Source organism: Crocodylus porosus, unplaced genomic scaffold (genome assembly GCF_001723895.1).
Source record: "Crocodylus porosus isolate Cpor-Errol unplaced genomic scaffold, CroPor_comp1, whole genome shotgun sequence".
Lineage (NCBI taxonomy): Eukaryota > Metazoa > Chordata > Crocodylia > Crocodylidae > Crocodylus > Crocodylus porosus.
In genome coordinates this window covers 104,947,059-104,968,574 of record NW_017728906.1, presented here as the reverse complement: position 1 = coordinate 104,968,574, position 21,516 = coordinate 104,947,059, and the positions used below count along the sequence as shown (strand labels likewise).

General features: G+C 41.7%; 1 protein-coding gene across 1 annotated transcript in view; it reads left to right on the top strand.

Moving 5' to 3' along the window:
• Nucleotides 1-21,516, top strand: part of PCCA (propionyl-CoA carboxylase alpha subunit) — a 446,742-nt gene that overhangs the window by 112,888 nt on the left and 312,338 nt on the right. Inside the window, exons 7-8 of the mRNA XM_019528487.1 lie at nt 5,631-5,762; nt 11,107-11,143. Coding sequence (XP_019384032.1) covers nt 5,631-5,762; nt 11,107-11,143 — 169 coding nt within the window. The remainder of the gene's footprint in view (nt 1-5,630; nt 5,763-11,106; nt 11,144-21,516) is intronic.

Sequence of the window (21,516 nt, the reverse complement as noted above, 5' to 3'; positions counted from 1 at the left end):
AACACCTTTTTCTTTGTTGCGTTTCAGCTTGCCCTTACTATGCATGTGTTAAACTAATGTTTGGAGGGAAGAGCAAGCTTACATTTGTACAATATTCAAGAAGTATGCTTTTACTCCTCTTACGATGTCTCTACACAAGAAAATGCAGTAACTGTGTTAGTTCATACTTTAGTAAAATGTAAAGCACTTATATAAACATTGCAGTTGGTTGAATTCCAATAAAATCAAATACTCTACACAAAATTGCAGTGGTATAAAGACTTTGAGATTCTTAAATGGGTATCTAATAGTGGTTGATAGTTTTTCCCATGCCAGTAGTTATAAAAAAGTGTTGGTGCTTCTGTAAACTCAGTTTTATGAGCAACATGAAGCATATTTTTAAACCTGTTTTTTTATGATTTGAAATAGGTTTATTTCCCAACTTTTTTTTTTAAACAAGCCCTTTTTATGTGTTTAAGTTTTTTTTCTACATGTATGTTTGTATGAGAGAGTCTGGAAATAACTTGCAGAATTAAGCTGTACACATAATTTGATCAAGGCACCAAAGATTCTAGAAATAACAGCAAAATTGGTCAAATTCACAGGATTGTAGAAATGATAGCAAAATAACAAGTTATTTTCTGTTTCAAACAAGCAGTAATCCATGAGGCCAATTAATCTTCTCTTGGAATTCTGCATCCAAAAATGATGAGTTACATAATATGTGAATAGATTTTTTTTTAAACACACCCACAGGTAACATGCCAGGTCTTGTGTGTGGGGTCCAGGATGCATGCTGCATATGGCACCTATTCTGGCTGGCCTGGGACCTGAACTGCATATGGCACTTGTCCTGGTCAGTCTGGGGTGCATGCCACATATAGCACCTGCCCCAGCTAGTCTGGGATCTATGTTGCACATGGCACTGGCTCTGTGACCTGTGCTGTATGTGGTACCCTACGCCAGTTGCTCTGGGGCAGGTGCCACTTGCAGGGTGGATCCAAGACTTGTCAGTGTGGATGCTGTGTGGAGCAAGTGCCACGTGCACTTTATATATAGTATGGAGGGGGAAGGGACAGGTCTGTGGGTCCGGTCTGGCCCATGGGGCCAGCTAAATGTCATACATCTGGCCAGTGGACAGGCCCTGTACCACTTGCTTATCTGGCCTGCAGGGCAAGGTGTTTGACACCTCTCACCTAGACAGTCATGTATAAAGGATTTATTCATCCACTAAATTTCTGCAGATTTGCTGACAACTAAGCTAAAACTAGGATTGTATTACTGTAATGATCATTTCTTAATATGGTATCCTAGACCTTTTGGAAGGAGTACAGCACCATTATTTTTGATCTGGTAGAAGACCAGTCTCTAGGAGTTATGTAGCATTTCTCATACTTGTGTCTTTAGTCTATCAGAAATATGAAACTAACAGAAAACTGCCAGCCTGATGAAAACTTTGCAGAAAAGTTGTGTCAGTGACAGTGTTGACTTGGTGAGGAGCTGTTTGGTCAGTCAGCCAGTCATGGTCTGCCTGAGCTTAGAAGGACTATCAGGTTGTGGTGATTAACGCATACCAGCTCCTGTAACTGAGGATGCACAAATGAGTGGTAACATTTTTGCCCTCCCTACCTCTAGCTCCCCAGTCAGAATGACTAGATGTTCATTTACAGTTGGTTTATGTGGGGGCAGTCTTTGGCCTGAGTTTAAAGTAATTGCATTTGAACTCTCACTTCTGGAGCCATAATGAGATACCTCACCCACTCTGCCACCAATCCCCTGTAGCCTATTAATAATTGTAATTGTAACTTTGTATGTTTTAACTATTTTCTTGTATATACAGAGGGTTTGTCCTGTTTTCATTCTGCAGGTTGTTCTGTTTCCTATCTTGTTTGTGCTGCAGCTGAGGCCAGATTCAGTTCTCATTGTTCAGCACAAATAGTTGAAAGCTGTTTATTAAGGAATCCAGGATGAGGTTTGGAGAATTCTCCTGCTGATCAGGGAGCTGAAACTCTTAGTAAGCCTCAGGGCTGAACTGTTTTGTCAGACTATGAGAGCAGGTGGATTTGCATATCTGTGGATACTGTGCCCCAAATTGCCAGACTTTATTATCTTAGAGAGAGAGTTACCTGTGTTAGTCTGAAGTTAAGACAGAAGGCAGGGTAGGCTGGCACCTTATAGACCATCTCATTCAGAGAGGCATGAGCTTTTGTATTCTGCAGTCTAGTAAGAGGTAGTAAGCAAGCGGGCTGCGTAGTTTATGGAAGTGTAGGCCTTTCTGGATCAGTTAATCTTTAAACTGATGCACTGTACTGCCTTCATTGTTATTTTAGGTGCTGAGCAGACATTCATTTGTACTGGTGGAAATTCTGTGAGAAATATCCACCAGTAGAAATCTTCCTAGGAGAGGCAGCATACAGGTGTTCAGCCTGCAACTAACGCCTCTCCCCTGGTTTCCCTTAATAATGCAAATGAGGTTGTTAATCCCAATTAAGGATCCATCTGAAAGGGGTGGAACCTCAGCCTTCACTAACTGTAATCCTGCGGCCCAGCTCTAGTTAGTGAAATATAATTAACTAGCAGTAAACAACAGACACTATATAAAGGGGTAACAGTAACTATATTATCTAAACAGCAACAATGTAAACAACAACCAGCCAACAAACCCCATTATCAATAACATATCAATAGCAATATCCAATATCAACAATAATATAAGCCAAAGCAATGCAATGCTATCCCAGAGAGAGCAGTAGAGAACATGTATAGCTTCTCATAGGTTTGCTGCCAGTGATTGCTATAGCAGCACTTCTTGCACAGACTCACTTGGAGTCACAGCATCAATAACTAGGCACTCTTCAGGTGATCACCAGGCACACTGCAAGCACTGAATCAACTCTGCAGAGGTATCGGTCCTTTGGACCCTCACCCTGCATGCATATTCACATGGGCGACTGGTGCCCTCTGAGTTTGGGGGGACTACCAGCAGGGCATGACCAGGGGTGGGGAGCCTCAGCAGCCAGTTGCCGAGCACACAGGCAGCATGGCAGTGGCAGTGGAAGTGCCAGCACTTCCACTTATGGCATGGAGGTGGCAGAAATGCTGGCACTTCTGTCACTGACGTGCTGCTGGCAGAATCAGTTTTAGGGAGGACACAAGCACTCCTACCTGTCAGAGCGCTTGCTGTCAGGGGGTGCCCCCCTGTGCCCCACTACATGTTGCCTATGCATACCCACAAGTGAGAAGAGTTTGGCCTCCCAGGCCCTTATGCTCCTGTGGGGTTACAATCTCTCCTGCCACTCTGCCACTCTCACCAGCCATAAGAGGTGCAGTCACATGCTGGCCTTTGGCCTCCCAGGCCCCTCAGCCACAGCATTCCAGACATGCACTTGCCAGCACCCACATGTAAGGAACCCATTCATTCTGCAACAGACCAAGATCCCTCACTCTGGTCTCTTTTGTAACTTTCAGTCACACCACCTCTGTCAGTCATATTTTGGACCATTCATCCTCATAGATTCATTCATCCAAATACCAATCACATCATTGCTTACCTCCAAGAAGGTGACAGTTACCAACTTGGCATTTAGCATTAAAACGTTAAATAACATGGAACGTACTGGGCATGATCAGACTTCACAACTAGGTCATTACTTCACCCATAGGTGAGAAGTTCATCTTCTCTGCAAACTTCTGATCCTTGAACTCACAGAACTTGTGCGGCACTATGTTGACTACTTAACTTCTACTTAAAACTACTAACAGACCACAGGATGCACCACCTTGTGGCCTACACCCTGCCTTCTCCAGACTGGGCTGATCCCAGTCTGGGAAAGGCATGGAAGGCAGCAGCTGCTCCTTCTCCCAGTCCCAAGGAGCAGGCAGGGAGAATGATTTCCCATACCTTCCCCAGACTGGGGTCTGGGGAACAGGTGGGGAGCAGCCTGCTCTACTGCTTCCAGTGTTTGGGAGCAGAGCAAAGGGAGCACTGGATCAAAGCCCTCAGCTCCTTCCCCAAGCCAGGTGGTACCTGGTGTTGGGAAGAGGCAAGGAGCATTGGTGACTGCTTTGGGAAGGCAAGAAGCAGGCAATGCCATCCCCACTCATTCACCAGACTGAGGACTATGACAGTGGTGGCAGTTTAAAAGCCAGGGGGACTGGGAACATGCTTGAGGATACTCTCTCCAAGCTGGGGCTGCGGCCAGTGCATGCTGCACGTAGTACTAGGGATCAGGTCCAGTGTGTTGGGCTCATTGAAGACCCACAGGTGACACTCTGTGCTGGGTGATAGGGCTTTGCAGGCTGAATCCAGCCCACAGCCATATCTTTGACATCCCTGCTTTACACTGTAGGATTGCCAGTAGGCCATTAATTTTGCCATATCAGAATGAGCATTTCTGCATGTTATTGTGAGATCAGTCAGATGTTTTATACTGATGCTGCAGCACAGTGTGTAGTTATAGATACTATGACAGTAGCTACAGTAAAGCATCATAAATAATTATATTGTCTTATTGGGCTTATATGTATATATTATATATATGAAATTAACTTTAATGTACAGATTCTAAACTCAAAAATGCTATTAGTGTTAAGTGGCAGCTGTAGGAATGTTGGTGTCCAATAAGTTAGTTGTCTTTTAGTTGTGTGGGAAACTATTAAGAGACACTGAAGAACGTAAGATCATGGGAGGACAACCCTGTGCACTGCCTACTTTTTTTCTAGTTACTCTTAACATTTTTTAATCACCTTACAATTTTTTGGAGTTTAATTTCATTGTTCTAGTTCTAATTTTTGAATGCGGAAGATATGACAGCTCCTTCAAACACGTGCACGTACAGTTTCAGTTACAGAAAAATTGAAATAATAATGTCCATCACATGCACTTATAGTGGAATTGTCCTTGACCCTGAAAAAAGTCTGTTAGTAGAAGATGTTAAAAGACTGTTATGAGATGTACTTTGTCATTTAAACTCAAATCTGTTGGCTAGCATAGGGAAATAGGGAGAAATTCTAAGACATGTTTTACGCCCATTAAAATAATTCTTGTAATGCCCTATATTCATGTGAATATGGAAAACGTAAGAGTTGCCATGTTTGAAAGATGCATGCAAAATTTATATTTTACATGTTGCTATATTTTTTGCCAGTTTTTTTTTAAATCTAGTCTTCAAAGTCTTTAAATTTGTCAAATGACTGACTTGACTTCCATTTTTGAAGTTTCATAAGCTTTAGTTTAAATAATGCATAATGAAATCCTGAACTGTATTACATTTTAACAAACATATGTTTGTAAGTCACTTGTGGCTGTTTCAGTCATGAGTTAACTGGCCTCCCCTCACTCAAGGGACATTTTTAATTTTCAAGCTGAAAAACTTTGACTTTCAGCTGCTTTTCTTTGGCCCGGCTTTGATTTATACAAATGCAAATGATACAGTTCTGAATCTGGGGGTGTACATGTTTCACATGGTCATACACATTTTTAAAGTACTGGCTCCAGTGCCGTTCTGTTTGTGATGTTGGTACATAACTACAATATTTTCCAAATTAAATTCCAGTAAGTAATTTTCATGATTTTTTTTCTTTTGTGGAGGTATAGCTAAAGCCATCTTAAGAGTTCTTTACCTAAACTTAAATCTTTATTGTTTCCACAGGAATTGGATGGTATCACCTTCATTGGACCTGACACGCATGCTATTCAAGCTATGGGAGACAAGATTGAAAGCAAATTGTTAGCCAAGAATGCAAAGGTCAACACAATCCCTGGTTTTGATGGGGTAGTCAAGGTGAGAAACTGTTTGTTTACTCTGCAATCAAATTGCTTAAATAAAAGTAATATAATTACAAATTCAGTGTTAGTGAAAAATGTGATAGAAAAGTGTCATGCGCTGGCTTTTATTGGTTAGAAAGCTGTCGATAGGGGTGGAAAAGCCATTAGAATAATGGAGTAAATTATCAGATATTAAACAGTATACTAAGGGCCATAGACAAAAAGGGTAGCATCTCAAAGCACTGTTACCTTTTTTAATAAGAAAGATAATATATTGTACGTTATGTGTGTTGCCATGTAAGGTGGGTGAATGAGGTTAATACATCAGGTATGGGTTTATGTGTGCATGCATATATATGCCTTCATGCATGAATTTTTCCTTATTTTTTTCACATTCAATAACTATACTAACATTATTGTGAAAAAGTATTGCTAAAGATTATATATACAACAAGTATGTATGTCTAGCAGTTGTTTCATAGTGATGATGAAGTTTGATAAAACGTATCTATATTGCATACTTTCCATACTGATTCTGTTATAGACTTGTACGTATTGTAAGACTGATTCTGTAAAAAGAAGTGTGTGTGGGCGGCAGGGGATTCTTGTATTATGTAGTGTGTTTCTTCCTTTTAGGAGGAGTTCTTTAGGTTACAGTAGTTTGCTGAAACATTTTTGTTATGTTTCTTTGCACCTCATACAGTCTAGATACAGAATCTTGCTTTTAATTTTCCTTCGAAGTTTTGATTGCACTGTTGGTTATCCTTCCTCAATTTTTTCTAATCTGTCTTTATCTCCCTTCCTCCCCCAGCTCCTGCCATTCTGTATGTGTCTGTTTATAGGCTGGAATTTATAGGGTTTTTTTTTGGTTGGGGTTTTTCAAATTTTTTTTTTTTTAATAAGCTGCTCCATTTGGGATGAAATTTCTAATGCTTAGTCTTTAACTTCGAATTGATTTTTTTTTTTGGAAAAATTAATGAGAAGTCATTTCAAATAATTTTTGAGTTATGAAATAAAAGGGGAAAACATTTTCCGTTGAAAAAGAATTCGAAGAATTTTTAACTTAGCTTCAGAAAAAAACTGCTGATGTTTGAATCTTGGTTCTTGGCATTGATCAAAGCTGACTTGTATGATGAAACGTGTTTTTGAAGATGATTTTGAATTATTTTCTTGATGGAATTTTGACCATGCTTTAATGGTCAGTATATATCAGGGGAAATAATATTTAGTATTGTGTCATCTAACCAAGATTAAATCATGCTAACGTTTCTTGCAGCAAGAAACCTCAGCGTAATTTAATCTTGGTAAGGAATGAGTAAGAGTGAAAAATTAATAGAAGAGAGGGAAGAAAAGAAACAAAGTGGAGAAATGACAAAGAAGCGGAGTCAGCCTTTTTATTTTATCTTATTCTGTCTTTTCCTAGAGCAGGAGAGGCTAGTATGACTTTGAAAGTACTTGTGCTACCACAAGTGCCATGAGGCATGTCTCTACAAATCCATTCATTCCTATGGCCATGCCTCTTGTGGCTTGGCCCGGGAAGGATGTAGATAATGACAGCAAGTTTGGATGCTCTGTCACCACATTTCTACCTCCACTAGGCAAAAACTGTTGATGCTGCTAATGATGCAAGTGCCTGGTGTCTGTGGTGTCTGAAGGACTTTTGTATTAAGAGATACATATTTGTCAAAGCATTTTACAATTAAGAGTATGCTGCTTTCGATCAAAGCTTTACAAATCCTCTTTCTATACTGTTCTGTGTAGCGCTGGGATTAATGGGAACCCTGATGTCTTCCAGCAGTAACAATTGGACTGCATCTCAGACCTCTTCTAAGCTAATTGTGCCACTGAACCATGTATAGAAGCTTCTCTAAAAACACTTAGTAACAGTTAAGTTGGGCCTCAGCTGATCTCTGTTATTCCTGGTGCCCTGTCTCTGTTCTGCAGTTCTAGGAATTGGGGCCTGCAGATGGTGTATGTTCTGCTTAATTGATATCAAATGAGTAGGCCATGTTGAATTAAACAGCCATCAAAGTTTTTATTTTTCACATAAAATCACCTCATGTTACAGGAATATCTAACATTCAAATTTTGCATAAGCCTTTAATAATAATAACCATTTCATGGGTTATTTGTTTATGGTTAGTCTAGTTAAAAATATCCACAAAATTGGATAAATGTTTAATAAATATTTAATACCACAACCAGTAAAACTAATAGAGAAGATTACCTAACTACAGGTACTTAAGTGGGTTGCCATCCTTCTTGAGTTATCTCATAAGGGTCAAGATGCCCAAAATAGAAATGAAAACTATTAGCAATGTGGATGATAGCCACTTGCACTTGACCTTTACATCAAAACGTGAATAGCCCTACATCCCAGCCTTCAGCATCTAGATGATCAGCACTTAACTTGGATGAAATCCTGTCCTCCTCCAAAACTCACCCCCCCCCCAAATTAAATAGGATTAGAAAACTGCAAAAATCAGAATAACGTTTAAAAATAAAGGGCACTAATGGGGTTACTATTTTGAATTGCTGGGAAGAAAGAGGAAGATTATTTCACTTTAAATATTGTGAACCTTATAAAAGGTTGTAGTTTTATAAGACTATTTAATAAAATAGTTATTTTTTCCTTAATGCTTTATTAAAATAATTTCCCAGAGTTATATTTTTCTAATCTCTGCTTATTTTAGGAAAGTAAGAGCATAGCTAATTTGATTTTATAGGAAATAGTAGGAATAGTCAATGGAGCCTTGGAAAAAAAGATTAAGTTATTTCAGAATACTCTAACCCCCTCATGTTTTCTTTGTCTGTATTCCAGATATGAATTTATGTGTTTTTGCAGCACAGTGTACATGATTCTGAGTTTCTTTTCCTCATAGGAAGTGTATATACTATGTCTGTCATACCTACCTAGCATTCAAGTCTAAAAATAACTGCCTTAAATTTTTATTGGAATTCAGACACTTGCCACATATTTATGCACTCTGTAAATTAAAAGCTCAATATTAAAGTTACTGTTTCAGAGAAAGAGATCAAAAGCCAGTTGCCAGAGAGCTGAGTATGCCAGTTGTTTATACATTTTTCCAAACTGTTCCTCTCTCCTTTTCTTCTTAGAGTGGTTTTAATTCCAATAAACAGTATCTGCTATTTCCAAAGCAGACCTTGTGAGCTAGAGCACTTGAATATGCAATTGAATTTTTCTTGTTGCAGAATTGTTTGAATATGTTAAAATTGCCGAAGTGTGTGGTGTTCAAATAGTATAAATAAGCAATATCCTTGTAGGACACTTTGTTTTGAATAATCTGTTTTTCTTGCTATTTTTTAGGGTAGAAAGGTATGAGTACTCATTGTATCATGCTGTTTATTCTTTAAAGTTGTTGTTTGTGTGTATAAAACAATTATGACTAAAAAGTTCTTTTAAATGATCTGTTGCTTTTGTTCCAATGAACTTGCAATGTATCAGCTAGCTACTTGTTTGCAGGTAACTAAGTGAAAAAAATTACCCTATTTGCTCCCTGCCCCCCTTCTGTTAATTCTGTTTTGCAAATATATGACGGAATTTGCAAGAGAAAAGAAATGTAAAAGTTTCTTTCTTGACTATAATCGTAGCTCTTCATCAGTCATCACTCTTCCTGCATTTTGTTCAAGAGGCTCTAATTGTCTGCATTTGGCAGGTTTAACACTTCCTGACAGAGAGGCTATTAAGGGGAAGTATTCTCGCATAACTGTCACAGGCAGGAACAAAGAACCTTCAAACTCAATGTGTGGAAACCACTTACATTCTTAAATGACCCTTTTCATGCATTTTTATCCCTTTAAGCTAAAATTTGGAGGGTGCAGGGTCATGGAAAGCAGCAAGGTGTAATAAAACAGTAAACCTTGATTATTTTTTTCCTTTTTTTGGGGGTAGATTTATCTCTGACTTAAAAACAATTGTTATTTGGAAAATCTCATTAACAGATGTGACTGCTTAGAATAAAAAGACTTAAAACTGATGTTGCTTTCAGGACTGCTTTGAACTTAACAAGCACCGATTTGTGGAGCAGACTAGCTAATGAAAGGAAATTAAATTTTCTGACAACTTCCCCTGCCAGCCTCCTTATTCTTCATGGGGCTGTTACTAGGTACTGAAGACTTTTAAAGAGGATTTTGTTTTATTATTGGACATAAATGAACCAGGTACGAACATTTCTTACGTATTTTTTTTAAAAAGTTCTGACCTGGGTGCTTTTAAAATGAATTGCCTTGAAAGCTTTAAAAATATCAGGTTTCATTTTAATGTTCATAAGTCAGCCCCCATAGCTTCAGACACACTTAGCAGCTGGTGGTGGTTTCCAGACATTACTGCCTTCTATACAAATCTTTTAATGTATGTTACAGAATAATATAAATATTAGCAAATTTGGATGGAATTCTCAGACTTAACCCATGCCACTATTATTTAACCTTTTTTCTTTTTACAGTTGCATAATAGAAATATATTGTTCTGGGTGAAAGGAAGTAGAATTAACTACTGCATAAGAGTGAGTTTTGGTTGTTTGGTAAAAAGTGAACAAGAGTTGAAAGACCTTTGGTTTTTTTCTTCTGAACTTGCTAGATCATTTTTTTTCTCTCATTACATTTGCTGCTCAGTGATTCTAATGATATGAGTCAGCTGACACAATAGGTGGTGACCACAAAAGAATTTTGCTAATTAATAGCTATACACTGACATCTAAACGTTAGATGTAGTTAAAGAAAACTGTTGTCTGAATTTGCCCATTTCAGACAACAGTTAAAATATTTAAATAGATGCATTAAAGTTCCTGTCCATCTTATAACCTGAAACTCCAACACTGGAAATGTGTGTTTTGCTTGAGTAAAGACTGGCAGATTTAGTCCTTGAAGAAATTTTGTAAGACCTTTTCTGAATCTGAATCTTACCCAAACAATAGAGAATCAACTCCCCCTGCTGACAGTATTTAGGAAAACAAGACACACACGTACCTAAGAAGACAGAACAAGCTGATAGTGGACAAGCTTTAATGATCTGATTTATGATCCAGGATCTGTTGTAAACTTCAACATTTTAGCATTAAATTCCTGCAACTGCAGAAAATCATTTTGTGATCTTGATAGTGCTTCCTGTCAGCTGATTCCTTCTTGCTTTGAGTTTCTTGGTATAATAATGATGAGGTAGAATTTACATTCCACTTATGGTATTAATTTTACATTCCTGTGACTGAAAAGGGTCAGAAGGTTGTAAAATCAAACATTAAATGAATCAGAGGAGACAGTAGTGCAATATATGACTGCCCTAAGGACATAGTGCAATGGCTGATGGGATTAACGTTAGGTCTCATTTCCTGCTTTTACAGGATGCAGATGAAGCTGTCAGAATTGCAAGGGAAATTGGTAAGTTCTTAAATTAGCTATGGTGGGATTTGTGTGCCTCTCAGCAGACATGGTTGACTAAATTGAATGTGTAATAAGTAATCCCTATAGAACAAATAATGTTTTAATAGTTTTTAAGTTTCCCATTGCCTATAGGGTTGGAAGAATCTAAGCATTAGTGCCTTGTATCTTAAATCATCACAACTTTAGCATTGCAAACTGGGCTTTAGAGAGTGAATACAGCCCTAAATTGCAGACAGGATACAAGATGCTGTAATCACCGGCGAGTTAAAGAAGGAATTATTTCAAAGTATTCATGAAATTGGATATGGTGTTCTTTTTGCAGAGGTGTTAGGCACGGTACATTTCTTTTTATATGGAAGCTGACAGAATGATGCTTATGCTCTTCATTCTTCTTCATTATTTGGACCACACTTGACATGAATATAATCTAACCACCATTTTTTCTGCTGTTCTACGCTTCTTAAAATGAAATAACCATTCTGCTTCTAAACACTTAATGAAACGGGGGGGAAAAAAGAAAACAAAAAATCTAGCTGGGACTCCTTTTTGCTAAGATCTGTTGTGATCTGTAGTTAATACTCTTGGTTCTAACTAGGAAAACTTTGTATTCGGGAAGATTCTTAAGTGAATGATTAATGTTGAGCATGTGCATAAGTCTTTTTCTGAATCAGAAACTTTTAAGAGGGCAGTAGCCTGGAGAGGCTTTCCAGTCACTGTGGGTGCCTGTAGATGTGTGGTAAGACTGATCCGATGCTCTATAATTACAGCGTTTCAGAGCAGACTCAGTCAAGTCTGCCGGAGTGTGTTAGTTAGTGTGCCTCCAGCAGTCTCCTTGTCTTGTGTATCGGTGTCCCTGCACTTGAAAATGGGGGCGGAAGCACTTTAACTAAAGCTTATTTAGTTAAAGTGCCCCACCACCACTTTGAAGCATGGGGATACTGATACATGAGATGCTGCTCGTGCTTTAATTAGAGAGGCTGCTGGAGCTGCACTAATTAAAGTGTCCCCCTGACCCTCGGAGCACATGTAAAAATGTCCTGTGGTTATAGAAACTTAAAGACTAGTTAGCACTTAAAGGTTGCCCCCCGCCAGCATGATTCCTATTCTGGAAGTCCTGTTATACTATAAAATATTTCTTGTGATGTTTCACCGTACATAAATTTTGAAACTGAGTTCATTTACAATACTGCAACTCAACTTCTTATATCAGTGCAGTCACACGGAATGATTGTACCAGTGCAGCTATATAGCAAAGGGTAACTTTTCCCAAAAACTCTGGTGTGGAAGGGTTAAAACGTTGAGTTCATCATTTCTTTTGTGTCATTGTTGTGTGACCTGGTGATGGCTGTTCAAATGACAGCCAATGAGTAGAAATGGAAGAAAAACAAGATTACCTGTCAAGTTAGATATGAAGTAGGGCAAGCTGTTAAGTAAAATTGCTGTATTTTTATTGTGCACCTTTTAGGACTTGTAAAAAAACCTATCAAACACAGTGTTCTCCATTTCATTGGTATATTTCACCTTGCAGCTTTGTTTGTATGGAGTCTATTACTACTGATCTTCAAGGTTGCCTGGAAATATTTTTTCTAAACTGGTTGTTTTGAGTGACACAGTAACAAGGGACAGAGGGGTTTCTGACAAGTCTTTTTAAAACTTAGTCATGGTCATTTTACATTTTAGATTGTCTGATGTACTGCTGATGAGTTCCTTTCTCTGATCTGGTGACCTTAGTATGATGTTCAGTTTATTGACCTTGGGTGTTGGAGCCAGTTGTAGGGAGCTGTGCAACATACTTTTCCTTTCTCCATATCAGTGATTCTCAACAAGGGTGCTACAGCACTGTTGGGTGCCCAGAGATTCTTTCAAGGGTACCAGGCATTATTAACACTGTTAGTTGTGCAAACATGATTCACAGAATAAATCCAGAAATTTCAAATAGGAACCCATAGGATTAAAAACATTTTGACTTGTGGTCCAATAAATGAGTGGGGAAAAAGTAAAAATCTAGTATTTTCTAAGGGGTGTCTTGAATCTAATGAGGGGTGCCTAGAGCATTAAATGGTTGAGAACTACTGCTTTATATAGCAACCTTAAAAAAATGAACTTCTAAAAAAAAAATCTGCAGAACCTTGCTGAATGCTGAAAGAAAATGATCACTTCTGACCTTTTCCCCCTACTACTGTAAATAGCTCAACTCCGTGGAGGTTTCTGACATGATACGTAGTTATCAGCACTGTTCAAAGTAGGGTACATCACGTCAGACAGCGAGCATGGTGATCTGTGATTTCAGGGGAACTAAAATGAGAGAGTGGAATAAAATTGAAATCTTATACATGTATAATGTACCTTTATCCCTTTGCGTTTGACACACATTCAGAATATTTGCAAGAAACCTTTTACTACATTCATTCAAGCAAGCTTACTTTCCCAGGAGTGCCTTTTGAAATGCTCACCTTAAAACGAACAACCTTTCCCTTCCCACAAACACAGATGTTCCGATGATGTCAGTTTGAATGCATATGTCAGTGTTTAAAGCAGCATAATATTCTAAACAAATAACATCCCCTGCTGATTCCACCTTTCCTCATTTGCCTGGTATGATCTGAATGACTATCCAGCATCAGTACCGTCTCTGGAAGGTGCAGCCCCATGTGGCACTGCCTATAACTGTTCAGGACAAGGCTATCATTACAAATAAAATGGATTAACTTAAAGGAAATGAAAGCCCATTCATAAGGGAGTTGAATTTGTTTCTTTTTTTTTGATTGGTGTGGTGTATTCTTTTGGCTCCATTCACTGATACTTCAAGTCTTGCCTCAGAGAAAATAGGACGTGTTCTAGGTTTTCTTTAATGTTGTTTGTATGTTCTCCTTTTAATGTTGTTTCTGTGTTCATGCTTGCGCTCTCTCTCTCTCTCTCTGTATGGACACACATAAGTTAGATTTTTCCAAACGCAGTTTAAATTAGTTGTGTAAAGATTTACATGCCTATTAAACCAGTGTAAAACTAGCCAAGGCATTTCAGTACTGTACTTGGATGAATTGAGTGCTATTTTATTCTGTTGCGTATTTGTAACATCTCACATTATATATGCGTTCTAAGTATAACATGACATGGGCCTGTCTGATCAGTCTTTTAGGTATCCCACAATGCAATGGTCTATACCTCCTCTTGCTTGCAAGCAGTTATTCTGTGACTTAGGCTGAACTCTACTGCTCTGGTCACATGCACCCTTGTACTCCTGCTTACAGCTAATCTCGAAGACGCACCATCTATTTCATATCACAGTACCTGGTGTTGAGTTTGGGTCATCACTGCTGCCAGTGTACCACTGATTACAAAGGCATGCACCCATTCCTTGCAGTGCTATCTGGTGAGCAGCTGGAGCCATCAGTGGCAGCAATGCATTGCTGGTCACGAAGACACACTCATTGTCATGGCATACTACCTGATGGTGCATTTGAGGCCAGCACTTGTTTGAGGGACATCCATTTGGACCTGCCAGTATATCTACTCCATCCTCATCAGACATGTTTACCAGGTAAACCAGTAAGTGGAGCCAGAAAGAGGTGCTATTTGCTTTTTGGCCTGATGGGGAAAACCAGTGGGTACTCTAGAAAAGCTACTATAACCATGCCATCTACAAGTATGCAGCTGTGGAGATAGCAGGATGAAGACACCACAGAGGCTAGCAGCAATGCAGTATCAAGAATGAGATCCTCAAGTTAACTTACAAAAGGCCGTAAGATGTTAATCATGCTTCTGGTGCCTACTGGGTGACTACCATGTATTATTAGGAGCCTTCAAAGATCCTGCAGGGGATGTCTCTATAGAGTTTATTTCATGGTGAACTGGTAAAGGGAGAGGAAGGAAAGGACAGTTTAGGAACCTGAGAAGCCTAGGAGGGCACTTTTCTGGGTAAATAAATGGAGCCCTATATCCCTCTCACAAAAGATATAGATGATGATAACAAGACTAACATCATGTGGGTTGACTCTGTTCCCTTAGTGCCATGCCAGGCTTTTCACCCCAAAGTCTTGGCCCCTTGTGGTTTCCAGTTTGTAGCCCCCATCACTTTGCAAGGCATATGGATGCTGACGATTTGATAAAGTTTCACCCTGTATTCCTTGGGCTCAGAGTCAAAGTGACTGGGGACTCCAACATAAAGGTTGCTGGTTGTGGGTGAACAGGGATGCATTGGCAGTTGCTTTAGCAGCCAGAAAATTGTCTCTCTTCTCTGTGCTTAGCAGTTCTTGGCCACCTTTGGAAACTGAATCCCTACAGGACATGCTGAGATGTGTGCTTTCTTCGGCCTCTTATCTATGGCACAGTAGCACTTCAGGCTGATGCTCAGCCTGCAACCAGTTGGTTGTTCACGCCCAAGAAGCACTACATTTAAAAAAAAATTTCTAGACTGGTTACATATGAGCTTTCATTTGTTACATTTATCTTCTCACTCTGCCTCGCATTTTCTCTCTCTCTACTTGCATGTATGAACTTTTCTTTTTGTATAGTTCTCTCTTTGATACCAAGAAGTGTTTGATTTCACCGGTACCTGTCCCTTACCATTTCTATTTTTTTTAACACTTCTGTATTGGGTGGCCATTCTTCCTCTCTGCCCCTTTTTTGGCTTTGTTGTTGCAGTCTCTTTCCTTGTTTCTTCTCTTGTTGTTCTTGTTGTTCGCTGAAGAGTTCTGTTCTTTGTGAAGCCTGTAGAGAAAAAAAGTAGATGGAAACTATACTTCTATCAGGTTTTAGTCTATTTATAGCACTAGTGCATGTTAAGTGTTGTTCTAAATAAATATAGAAAAGAGAATTGGATTTTGCTGGATGGACACAGTTTATGGTTGTGGCAAAGTGGGGCTCCCTGCCCAGCCACAGTGCTAGGTTCCCCACTTGCCTTTGGGCATGCCACCCACCTGACTCGCCTGCCATGCCTTGTTCTTAATTAATTACAATGTTAATTAAGGCGGGAGGCTGCTCATTTATGCCCCATTGCCAGGGGGCGCTATCTGCGGCTCTGTACCTCCCCTACACTGCAGCCTGTGCTTCGCAGATGGCATCCACAGATGTTAATCTCACCAGCCCCACACTGGGCCCCAGAATCCTCCAATTCAGATCCCTCTAACATCCCTTAATTCCAGCGGCATACCCGGCCTTCATTTGGGCTGCCTAGCTCCCTGGAACTTTCCCCTCTCGGGCATGGTCCCCCTGGGACCTTTGGCCACACAGGCCCTGGCCTCACCTCCAAGGCCAGTCAGGACCCCAGGCCCTCAACTCTAGGTGTCCCTCGCAGTGGGCCCCTGACCCTTTTGACCGTTCTGGTCCCGGCCCCAGCACTGACCAGTCGAAGGTACTCTACATCAGGCCTCTGAGCCTTCAGCTCCACTCTTGTTCCTGGATCTGCCTTCCGGCCCTACTAGGGGTTAACCTCTACCTGGTTGTGGGAGATGAGGTAAGTCACACCACGTCTGGTGTTCCAGGGTCTCATGTGGACTCTCACTCCGCACCTGGAGCAGCAGGTCATCGTGCTCTATCTATATAAACATACTGGGCTCTCAGCCCTCTGATTTTCCTCCCTTTCACCGGGGTTCCTCATCTCTTCCCCCTCACTGGGGCTTCACACAGCCCCCTCACTTGGAGCTACTCATTTCTGCACCCTTCACTTGGGGATCCACACCGCCCCGTCATTTGGGGCCACAGGGCTTCCCTCTCTGGTGGGTTCAGGTGGCTGCAGCCATGCCTGGCCCCACTCTCACTACCAAAGGTCTCTCAGGGTCTTGCACCCCCCAGAGCTCAGGTGGCCACACCTGTGCCTGGCCCCAACTACCTCTGATGTTACCAGACCCACCCAAAGGTGAGGGCTGGGGCTAAGGTGCCCCTTCTTGCCTTTCACCTGGCTGATCACTGGCCTGGCATTTCCTGGGGGCTCCCGCGCCACTGAGAGTCCTACCAGGCCACCCACTCCCGGCAGGATGCAGTTTTAGGTCATGCCCAGGAGCCTCCAAACCATCCCTCACAGATCTTAACCTTACCTCCAGGATGATGCATGAAACCTTGCAGCCAGACGATGTTGCTGCCTGCTCTGCTAGCAGCAAAATTCTCTGTTTATATAGGCAGCCTGGAATCTAAAGTGGTTGCTGCAGTCAGGCACCTGCTGGCTGCTTGGCTTAGGTCTTAAAGTGACAGACACCAACAGTGCCCTGCCGCACACCTTCCCCCTTAAAATCATACCTGGGGGAGGTTTCCCCTGCTGCTCCTTCAAAGTAGGCTCCCCTCAGAGCCTGTGAGACTGCTGTAGTGGTGAGTACCCCAAAGGTGTTCCGCTGCACACCTCCCGCCTTAAAATGAGATCTGGGGGAGAATCGCTTGGCTGCCTTCCCTGCTGGGCTCTGCCCCAGCCTACTGCAACCCCTACCAAGTGGCGAGCACTCCAGAAGTGCTCCGCCACAATGATTCTGACCTGCAACTTTATAAATCTAATGAGACAATACCTAAAGGCCAAGGAGGCATGCTGGCACTGGTAAAAACAGAAGTAAGAGCAACAGAACCCTCACAATTCCTTGTTAATTTCTCTTGGCACTGGAATACAGAGCATACTAACTGTCTAAACTAAAGAAGCCAACTTACTGATAACAATATTATTTATGCAGGATGAAAAGTCTGAAAGGTACCTTTCAAATTAGGCAAATACAGTTGTACTACTCCAAGGTCTATTCAGATATGTAATCCCATGCATTCTATACATACACAGAGAAAACCACCTCTTCTTGTACTGAGAGTTGGGTATACTCCTGAATCCGGTGCTATTCATGGGGAGGTACCTGCTTTATCAGAATTGAAAACCAAATGAAGAAATCATGCTGAGGAGGGAAAGGTTGTTAATTATTGCTGCTGGCATGCATCATCGCAAATAATATTAGCTTTACATTAGAGTTTAACTTGTATATCATTCCGTAATGTAATTCAACCAATTTTCAGTTGATGTGAAATACTGGAACCAGTACTTAAGAAGTGCAGGTATAAAGTTCCTGAATATCTCAAAAAATAGTTAGGACAAGGCTGATAAATACCTTCTAGCATCAATATTTTGCACCCCTAGATTTACAAAGCTGTTTTGACCATGCTAAGGATATCTTATATTAGGATTAACAGGTTTTTCATGTTTGGCACATGGCAAAAATGCACTGTTGTACTTCATCTCTGTCTATCAACTAAGGCTAATATCACAATGATAGTTTCTGTGTCCTAACTGGGCCACCTAAATACAAGTTCCCTGATTTTTTTTTCTGAGGTGTTATACACATGTAATTCCTGTTAAAGTCAAAGGAAGCTAAAGGTTTAAGCCCTCTGAAAAATACAGCTATGTATAAATAGAAAAACCAGTCTCCCTAATCCACTTACATGTAGGAAACTAATTTTAATATTTTTGGAAAGTTTGTCTTTAAATTTTATTGTAAAAAGGTTTTTCTCTCATTAATGCCTTTTAGGTTCACTCCAAACATTACTAATGTAGTTTCAGAGTCCGTATGTCTAAAGAGTTGTTTGCCTGTCCATAAAAAAATGGAAGTCAATTTTTGTCCAAAATTCACAAACATTTTTCTTGATGTTATAAGAGAATCATAGAAAACAAGAGTTGGAAGGGAACTCAGGTCATCTATTTCACCTCCCTGCTCAAGCAGGACCATCTCCAACTAGATCATTCCAGCCAGGGCTTTGTCAAGCTGGGCCTTAAAAACATCCAAAGATGGGGATTCCACCACCTCTCTAGGTAACCTGTTCCAGTGCTTCACCACCCTCCTAGTGAGAGTTTTTCCTTATATCCAACCTAAACCTCCCTTGCTACAACGTGAAACTATTGTTCCTTGTTCTGTAATCTGTCACCACTGAGAACAGTTTAGCTCCATCCTGTTTGGAATCACCCTTCAGGTAGTTAAAGGCTTCTATCAAATCTGATCTCAGTCTTCTCTGCTGTAGATTAAATAAGCCCAGTTCCCTTAGCCTCTCTTCATAAATCATGTGCCCCAGCTCTCTAACCATTTTCATTGCCCTCTGCTGGAGGCTCTTCAATTTGTCCACATCCTTTTTGGAGAGGGGGCATCAAATCTGGACAGAGTGCTCCAGATGTGGCCGTACCAGTGCAAAGGGGAAGAATTACTTCCTTTGATCTGCTGGCAGTGCTCCTATTGATGCAGCCCAGCATGCTGTTAGCCTTCTTGGCAACAAAGGCACACTGTTGACTCATATCCAGCTTATTGTCTGCTGTAACCCCCAGGTCCTTTTCTGCAGACCTATTGCTTAGCCACTTGGTCCCAAGACTGTAGCAGTGAGTGTATGTCTTTTGTCCTAAGTGCAGGACTTTCCACTTGTCCTTGTGGAACCTCATGAGGTTTCTTCTGGTCCAGTCCTCCAATTCGTCTTTTTTACTCTGAATCCTAGCCCTACTCTCTAGCATATCTAGTACACCCTCCAGCTTGGTGTCACCCGCAAACTTGATTTTTCCAGGCACTGAGGTGAGGCTGATTGGTCTGCAGTTCTCTGGATTCTCCTTCTTCCCTTTCTTAAAGATGGACATTATGTTTGTCCTTTTCCAGTTGTCCAGGACCTCCCCAAATCATCACAAGTCTGCAGTCACATCAGCCAACTCCCTCAGCATCCTCAGATGCATCCCATCCAGCCTCATGGATTTGTACACATCCAGGTTTTCTAAATAGTCCCTAACCTGTATTTTCACCACTGAGGGCTGCTCACCTCCCCAAACTGTGTTGCCGAGTGAACTAGACCAGGAATTCTTAAGTCAGCTCATGGAGGTAGTTAGGTCAAAGGATGTGGTCATCATGGGTGACCTGAACTTTCCAGACATCTGCTGGGAGGAGCAGTCAGCCAGGTCTGACTGCTCATGTAGGTTCCTAGCCAAAATGCAGGACCTCCATCTAACGCTGGAGGTGCACAGCCCCACCAGGGGAGACGCCCTGTTGGACCTGGTGCTGGCCACGGGCAACGACCTGGCGAGGGGGCTGCGGGTACTCGACCACCTGGGTGACAGTGATCATCACCTGCTGCCATTTGCCATCCAGCGCAAAGTGGCAAAGGCCTGCAGCAAGGCAGAAGCCCTAGATTTCAGGAGGGTGGACTTCAGTAAGCTAGGGAGAATAGTCGGGGAGGCACTGAGGTCCCCGAGGGAAGGGGAGGAGAGTCAGGTGTCCAAGAAGAGTGGTCTCTCCTTAAGGAGATGATCCTCCAAGACCAAAGGGAGGTAATCCCAATACGGATCAAAGGGGGCAGGAAAGTGCAAAAGCCCCCATGGCTCACCAAAAGCATCGCTGGAACAATGTCTCCTCACTAAAAGGGAGGCATACACCCAATGGAAGGGAGGGGCCATCACCAGGGAGGACTATATTGCGGTTGCTTGGAGTTGTAGGGGGGTGGTCAGGAAGGCCAAGGCAGAGATGGAACTGGGACTAGCTACCGGGATCAAGGACAACAAGAAGTCCTTTTTTAAATCCATAGGGGGCTAAAAGAAGGTACCGGGTAACGTGGGGCCCCAGCAAGACACGCTAGGAAATCTGGTTTTCACATCAGACGACAAAGCTAACCTATTTAACAATTTCTTAGCCTCCATTTTCCTGAGCAAGAACTAAATCAGCCCCCTGACTGGGACCCCCTCAGGCCCCAGGGGAGGTGCACCTAGGCCAAGGGTCAGTGAGGATCTAGTCAAGGAACTTGTGGAGGGACTGGACGTATTTAAATCAGCTGGTCTGGACGATCTCTACCCCAGAGTGCTGAGAGAATTAGCTGAGGGGGAGTCGTTGTTCCCCCGAGCACTGCCAGGAGTGACCAGGAATAATGGTCACAAGCTGGCAGAGGGTAGATTTAGGTTAGATACCAGGAGGCACTACTTCACGGTCAGGGCAGCTAGGATCTGGAACCAGCTTCCAAGAGAAGTGGTGCAGGCTCCTACCCTGGGGGTTTTTAAGAGGAGGTTAGATGAACACCTTGCTGAGGTCGTACCCTTTCCTGCCAAGGCAGGGGGTCGGACTAGATGATCTACTCAGGTCCCTTCCGACCCTAGAAACTATGAGGGCATTGTGGGACCCCTGCATGGCTTTGCGAGCATTCGTGGTGCTTTGGTGTGGTGCCAGGGGAGTGGAAGAGGGCCAGTGTGGTTCCCATCTTCAAAAAAAGGAGGACCCAGGAAACTATAGGCCAGTTAGTCTTACCTCGACCCTGGGTAAGCTTTTTGAGACAATTATCCTGGCGCATGTCCATGAGCGGCCAGCAGGGGAGATTATGCTTAGGGGCAACCAACATGGGTTCATTAGAGGCAGGTCCTGTCAGACCAACCTGGTGGCCTTCTACGACCAGGTCAC